This window comes from Calonectris borealis, unplaced genomic scaffold (assembly GCF_964195595.1).
Source record: "Calonectris borealis unplaced genomic scaffold, bCalBor7.hap1.2 HAP1_SCAFFOLD_211, whole genome shotgun sequence".
Lineage (NCBI taxonomy): Eukaryota > Metazoa > Chordata > Aves > Procellariiformes > Procellariidae > Calonectris > Calonectris borealis.
The window spans coordinates 50,287-57,381 of NW_027441596.1; the positions used below are offsets into that span (position 1 = coordinate 50,287).

General features: G+C 56.9%; 1 protein-coding gene across 1 annotated transcript; it reads left to right on the forward strand.

Annotated features, from left to right (window-relative positions):
• Positions 1 to 651: 651 nt before the first annotated feature.
• On the forward strand, positions 652 to 6,700 carry LOC142077321 (SUN domain-containing protein 1-like). The gene is made up of 6 exons (XM_075139389.1): positions 652 to 987; positions 3,291 to 3,331; positions 4,909 to 5,074; positions 5,338 to 5,422; positions 5,813 to 5,928; positions 6,209 to 6,700. Exons 1-6 carry the CDS (start codon positions 652 to 654, stop codon positions 6,428 to 6,430), a joined length of 966 nt encoding a protein of 321 aa, XP_074995490.1. The 3' UTR covers positions 6,431 to 6,700.
• The last annotated feature ends 395 nt before the right edge of the window (positions 6,701 to 7,095 follow it).

Sequence of the window (7,095 nt, forward strand, 5' to 3'; positions counted from 1 at the left end):
AAATCACAGGGTTGGTTTCAACTGGCTTCGAACAAACTCCTGGTTCTTATCAGGAACTGTTGTTGCGATTCCTCCGCTGAGCCTTACAAAAATGTTGCAACTAATGTACTAAGTCATTTCGCCCATAGTTTCAATTCTTTAATCACTCATCCCTTCTCGTTCACCCTTTCAGTGGAGGGGAGCGCAAAAGCTGCTCCCTGTCAGGTTGGACTTTGCCTCGAAACGCGGCGCTGCCTTTTCTGTTGTGACATCACCGTCGGTGTCACAAAGCGTCGTCGGCACTGAGGCAGACACAGCAGGGCATAAGAGGGGGGTTGTCCCTGTGCCTTTGTCACTTCGGTCTGGAGGGACTGGAGATCGCAGAGGTTTTGGCTCACTCCTGAGCAAGCAGGATGCCTCGTGCCCGCACCTCAGCGGTTACGCAGAGACGGGCACGGCAGAACCGCGATCCGAACGGGTACGTTTGAAAAATCCTCCTCTCCTTTCCCCAAGCGTATTTTCCATCTCATCAGCCGGGGCGGGGGGTGGAGAGGGGAAGAGCACGAGGGCAGCCTGAGAGCTGGGTCTGGAGGTGGTGGAAGGCAGCAGCAGTCTCTTCAGTCTCTTCCCGAACGCCAGGACTAGGCCTGGAAAGCCTTTTGTCTCTGCGAAATGAGGGACCCGTCCGGTTTGGATCGCTCGGAGGGAGCCCCAAACGGCTGCCCGGACACACGCTGCCGTAGTAATGGCGAGAGCTTGGCACAGTCCTGTGTTGCGCTCTGCAGGGCGGGTTACGTCCCTGAGCTTTCTTTGCTTTTTCCTTCCGACCCCAAGCAGAAGGACGCCAACGTTCCCTCTGTTGGCAGTGGATTTGACGTGTTCCTGGCAGAGGAGGTCTCCTTCAGAAACCTGGCCAGCTCCTCAACCTTAGGAAAAGGCGCACGCTCCGAGGGGTGCGAGAAGTCTTCTAGTAAAACAAAAGGGGACTCTTTATTCCCGATGACGTCCGTAAGCCTTTCGAGAGCCTCCTGGACCGGGCAGGAGGGGTCTCCGCCTTGCAGAGCGGTGCGTGCTCTCTCTCGGCAGATCAGGGTGGTGTTTTGGCGTTTCCGTGGTCGCCCGTGGCTTGCCAGCATGCATTCACATTCCGCGCTCCCTCCCTCCCTCTTTACCCAGTCTGCATTTCTCTGCATTTCAGCCAAGAAAAGGGCCGGCGATGAGAAATGCTGCTGGAGGGGGAGACACACAACCCCCTGCCTTGCAGGCTGTTGAACTGTAGGGGTACGGGCTGAACCTTGTCTTGAGAGGGGCTGGGGACCAGTACCAGCACAAGTACCGATGGGATGGTGGGCAGGAGAAACAGGCGTTCGTTATGTCCCTTCCTTTCCCAAAGAATCCCTCTCCACCCCCACAGACGTGAAGTACGGCCACAGCTTTTGGTGCAGCTCCTTCTCCTATTCCGGAGTCAATCCTGAGCCTTCATCCCTTATGAAATCATGGAATCATTAAGGTTGGAAAAGACCTCTAAGATCATCGTGTCCAACCGTCAACCCAACACACCATGTCCCTAAGGGCCTCATCTACATGTCTTCTAAATACCTCCAGGGATGGTGACTCCACCACTTCCCTGGGCAGCCTGGTCCAAGGTGTCAGTTGCTGCCGTACCAAAGGACCTTCTGGTGCACTTGGTGACGACTCCACCACTGCCTCGAGCTCGTGCAGGACCGAGCCAATCCTCACGCCAGCAGCGCCAGGTTCCTGACCTGCAGCCCCTGCTGCTGCTCTCGAGTCTGCTGCTGAGCTGCACGGCTGCTGCCAGCTTCACCATCCTTTTCCTCCTTGCTGCTCCAGAGGAAATGGACGGCTCTGAAGACCGTGACCCTGGTGCTGCTTGTCGGTCTGTTCTCTTTCGGTGAGTCTCTGTAGAGCTCAGACCTGAGGGTGGAGCTTTAGGAGGTCCCCAGGGCTCCATTCTGCCCTGGTCCGTGTCCCCTGCTGTGACCAGGGGAGCCCAGCTCAGAGCAGAAGGTCCCCAACAGCGGTGTGCCAGTCCCCCCTGCTTCAGAGGAAGGGGTGTGGGGGCGAGGAGGGGGTGACTTGCCTTCCCCAGGAGGGCTGGGCCAGTTCTCTTAAGCCGTGGGAGAGGCAGTGGCTAACCTCACCTGCTCCAGGAGGTTGAGAAGCTTCTGCAGGGCGAGGAGCATATTCCAGGGGAGGGAATGTCCACCTATTGTGGAGCCCATCACGACCTCTTTCAAAGACTACAAGAGGAGAGACAACTGTGGCACTGGGAGAGGCACGGAAAAGGGAGCTGGAGGCATAACCCAGCCTTAGACCAAGACCAAGTGTAAGGAGAGCTTTGGTGGATGTCTGGCAGGTGGTTACCACGCGGGACAGCTTGGCGAAGAAAGCCTCTGGAGGACTGCAGCAGTCTGCCGGGCCTACATCTCCTCCTACATTCAGCCTCTCCAACAGCAGGTGACGTTTTGGTTTCCTCAGACCAAGGCTGGTTCTGCCAGCGTAACTCCAGGGCGTGAACCGCCAGGCATTAAAAGCCTGTGCCTAGGGCTCGGTACAGTAGCCACCCTGGCCGGTCGTTCAGGTGGAGGTCAACTGGACCGAACACCAGTGTCTCCGCAGTTCGTGGCATTGCACACAGCTGATAAAGAACAAGGATTGGGCAGATTTGGGCCTGCGGAGGTTTCAGCAAAGCACTGGCTTGCGTGTGAAGACTTGAGACCTTTGCTTTTGGTGGGTGTTAGAGTCCTGCTGCCCCAGCCTTCAACGTGCCAACCGCTTCAGAAATCCACGGGTGGGCACGGAATTCAGCGAGCAGCTTCATAGCAATGGAACTTCTCAGGGTGGTGTCAGGAAGGGGCCTGTAATCAAAGCACCCTTGGAAGTGTAGCAGGAACCTGCCCAAGAGAGTCCAGCTGCCCAGGAAGGGAGGAAACTGCAGGAATACGTCAAAGCGGTTGCACGTGCCTCTTGACCTATCGAATGAACGCCTGACAAATGGTAGAAGGCTTTGCAGGAAAGATGTGGTTTAACTGGAAGCCGAGCCCGAGGCAAAGAGGGGAGGCTTTCTGGCAGAAGACAGTGCCCAATGGGAATTGTCTTCTGTCTTGCCTGCCGGTCCACGGTGGTGTTTTCACAGCGTCCGCTAGCGGAGCACCCGCGCCCAAACAGGCCTGGGGTCTGTAACTCTTTGTTTGCCGTGGCTGCACAGCGACTGTCGTTGTGCGCTGCCTTCGTTTCTGCAGAAGGCCTGTTTCTGTCTGGAATGACCGTTCCCTTCATTGTCCTTCCAGGAGCGCTTGCACCTCCCTGGAGAGGACCGGAAGACTCGGAGGTAAAAACGATTTCCCCTTGACCAGACGGTTCTTTAGAGGAGCTCTGCCCCTGGGCCCCAACAGCACATTGTGTCCTGTCTCACACAACCTTCACCTGGCGCAGCTCCCTGAGCTTCTCCCTTCGTCCTTTCTTCTCTTCTGCCAAACGGTCAGCCACAGCTCCCCACGTCCATGAGACGTCTGGGGCCACCCCTCCAACCACCCTTTGGCTTGGGCTGGGCTGTTGGCAGCTCCACCTCCCTAACGCCTCAGAAGGGGAACAGTAGCCTTCTCCATCCCGCATCCGTTTCTCTCCCTCGATGCTTGGGAGTAGCTGCTAGGAGACACCTCTGCGGCTTTCCATCGCTGGGCTGCAAGAGAGAGCCCTGCGAGCAGCACGGCCCCTCGGAGGAGAGGAGAGGCCAAGGGGAAGAGAGTCTTCTCTTGAGCTGAGGTCAGTGTAGCAGCAGGTGCCCATGAAGACCTTTGCAGGGGGGCAAGGCTCAAGGGCTGAGGGAAGCCTTGCGACGGCCACTGCCAAGCGGAGAGGGAGGACAGAAGTGTATTTCTCGAGCGAGCAGAAGAGGTGAGCCCAGGCAAGGAACGGGTTGTGCTGAGAAAGGAGATGAGGGAGCAGCAGGAGAGCGGTGGAGGAAAAAACGGAGAGGCGAGATACTGGCAAGCGAGCACAGGAAAGGCAGCGGGGCAGAGGGCTCTAGGACTGGTCCAGGAGAGCTCTCCCCTGTCTCCCGTAGATCGAGTCTCACTGGTCTGTCCCTACGGCAGGGAAGGAGAAGGAAGGACGTGGTGAGAGAGCGGCCGAGGAACGCTGCAGACCCTGTTAACCAGCACCGTTGAATGGGCTGTGGGAGAGGGCTGTGCTGTAGGCAAAACGCTGCTTCTGATCCGAGTGGGAAGGGAGGAGATTTTGGAGAGTGCCCCAGAGGACCGAGCAGTCCAAGGCTGTGGAGCAGTGGGAGAGAACTGAAGGAGCGGGGCAGGGTGATCCAGCAGGACCAGTGTTCGGGGAGGGGAACCAACAGCAAAGCAGGGGAGAGAGCGTTGTTGAGAAGCAGCATTTGGCAACGGCAGCCGCTTTCCCTTGCTCTTTGTGTCTCTTGCAGCCTTCCCTGTCTAAGTCTGAGCTGCACGCGTAGCGGGAATTGGGAGATTACCCTGGGCAAACACACGCGGGATCGGCATGCTGTGCCCCTCTTGGCTACCTCTTAACTCGCAGCAGCCTGCCTTGAGTCATCTTTTAAAAGAAAACACCGCGCACCTCTTGTTTGTGTTGGTATTTCCTATGGGAACTGCCACCCGCACCCCTTCAAATCTGCTCTCGCGTGGCTTTGATGACACCTCGGCACTTGGAATAGGGACAAAGACGGCTTTGGGCGTTTGAGACCTTCAGCACTTCCCCAAAATGTACCCAGGCAGCTGGGAAGCAGCTTCTCAGCCCGGAGCCCTGAGAACTTTGGAACTAACTCTCCCAGCCGCTTAAGGCATGGTTCACCTGCCAGCTCGCCTGGCTCCCATTCCCACAGCGTCCAGAGGCCGCCACGACAGTTACAGCCTCTCCCTTGCTCCCTTTTTCTAGGCCGGCAGCGGAGGAGTTAGGAGAAGGGCTGAGCGAAAGCCTGACCCTGCAGCTCCGTAAGCTGCAGGAAGAGCGTTATCACCTGCGGTGGAGCGCAAGGGATGTCGCCGAGCGCGCTCTGCATGAAGCCTTGAAGCAGGCGAAGCTCCCGGGCTTTACCGGATGGGTAAGGGCACGCTGCAGAAGGCTCTGCTCAGAGGTTTCTGTCTTCCCTCTGGCACGTATCCCACTACAGTTGGAGTGAGCAGCCCCTCCATTCTGATACCGGTCAATCAGAGTGGAGCAAACTGGGGAGGTTTCTGGGCAATTCCGGCGTTCCTTACATCGGAGTTTAACCTTGTCCCAGTTCACCTTGGCTGGCCTGCAGGAGAGCCGCTTGCCCCGTTCCTTTTCCTTCTAACAGGCCCTCTCCTTTGTGTTCCTTCCCAGGCTGCTCAAGAGATAATCAATCAAGTCTTGGAGAAGGTGGAAGAAAGCCAAGCCCCGATGCCTGATTATGCTCTCAGATCATCAGGTGCCGTGACACTGCACAAACCAACCAGTTCCAAAGCGCGTCCTGTCCAGCTTGACAAGACAGGCATTTGACCGCGGCCAGCGGTAGGAGAGAAGGGGCGAGAAGTCAAGGGCCACCTCGTGCCCTAAAAATGTACCCACTGACAGAGTCGGTAACGGGCCAGACCACATCCGAAGAGCAGAAAGCCTGGTTCACGTTCTTGTCTGTTCCCACGGCCCCTTACGGCAGTTTGATGAGTCCCTGCTGGGTGTTCCGGAGGGATCACGCCAGTAAGAAAGAGGGGAATCCCACTGTAGGAGACGGAAGACTACTTAGAAGCCTTTTTCAAGTCAACCGTGCAATATTCCTCCTGACATTGCTCGATGATCCTGTTCGTGTTTTCCTTTCCAGGCGCTGCTGTCATTCATTCAAGGACTTCTCCATCCTTCCGGAATACGAAAGGAAAAGTCTTTTTGTTTTCCCTACCGCTGCTGGATTACGTGAGGTCTCCTGAGGTTATTCTTGAGGTAGGAGCCCCAAGAAACAGAAACACAAAGGTGGGGGGAGGAACCAAACACGCTGCTGAGAGTTGCCTTTACCCTTGTCGTTGCTCCTCGAAGCTTGCTTGTCCTGCCTTCTTCTTCCATGGACCTACTCGCCTCCTGTGTCTCCCCGCTGACCGTTTCCTCTCCCGTTCAGAGCAGAGCCGATTGGCCAAATCCGTTCTTAATCCTCTGATGCTCGCGGCAGGAACGAGAGCCAGGGCACCCTTCTCCACGTGAACGTAGTTTCTTCTTCTCCTTCCAGCCTGAAAATCATCCAGGAAACTGCTGGCCCTTCCCAGGAAGTCAGGGCCAAGTCTACATCAAGCTGGCTGCGCCCATCATTCCCAGAGCAGTCAGCATGGACCATGTTTCAGGGACAGCGTTCCGTGGAGACGCTATCTCCAAAGCTCCAAAGGACTTTGCTGTCTACGTAAGTCATTTCTCTGGAGTGGGGGGTTGCGTAGCATTTCGAAGCGGGGGGTGAATACGGGTCAAAGAGTCCAGCGGCCTGCGGCTTCCTCCTGGCTCGCAGAAGAAACAAGGTCCTTGGAGTTGTGTTCCTCTTTTCTCCAATGTCCCTCTCGAAAGGAAGCTTCTGGGGCAAGATGGAGCTCCAGGAGCCACCGGGAAGAGGAGCTGGCAGAGCGCACGGTCCTAGACCTTCTTGGCTTCCTATCCCAGTGGGCGTGTGTTACCCCCGCCCACTGGGAACGTCTGCTCCTTTTCTGACTGGCAGCTCAGACTCGTTGAGTAGGCAAGTGTGGCGTGCTACCTAGCTGCAGCTTCTCCTCTTCCCCGTGCGCTCATCCTCCTCGCGCTACGTAGCCAAAACAAACCAGTACTTCCCCGACTGCAGTTGGGTCTCCCCACGGTTTACCAGGCGCTCTTGTTTTCTCCACCCCCGTCTTTCTCTAGGGCCTGAAGGAAGAACATGAGGAGCAGGGAACGTTCCTGGGACAGTTCACCTTCCTGGCGGCGCTGAATCCCAGTCAGACCTTCCAGCTGAAGGTACGGGGACAAAGAGGGAGGAGAATTGCAGGAGAGGAGGAGAAATGCGGTTGGCTGGGGAGAAGCTTCCCCGCCACAGGGCTATAGGCAGCCCTCTCCTCGAGCGTGTGCCACGCTGGCCTTTCTTCTGCTCTGACTTCC

Bases quoted from the DNA above. Each gene is read 5' to 3' on its own strand.
- LOC142077321 (XM_075139389.1), top strand. From the start codon at position 652: ATGAGGGACCCGTCCGGTTTGGATCGCTCGGAGGGAGCCCCAAACGGC. The intron at 988-3,290 runs GTAAGCCTTTCG...TTGTCCTTCCAG, and splicing joins CTTTATTCCCGATGACGTCC to GAGCGCTTGCACCTCCCTGG. The intron at 5,423-5,812 runs GTGCCGTGACAC...TTTCCTTTCCAG, and splicing joins TTATGCTCTCAGATCATCAG to GCGCTGCTGTCATTCATTCA.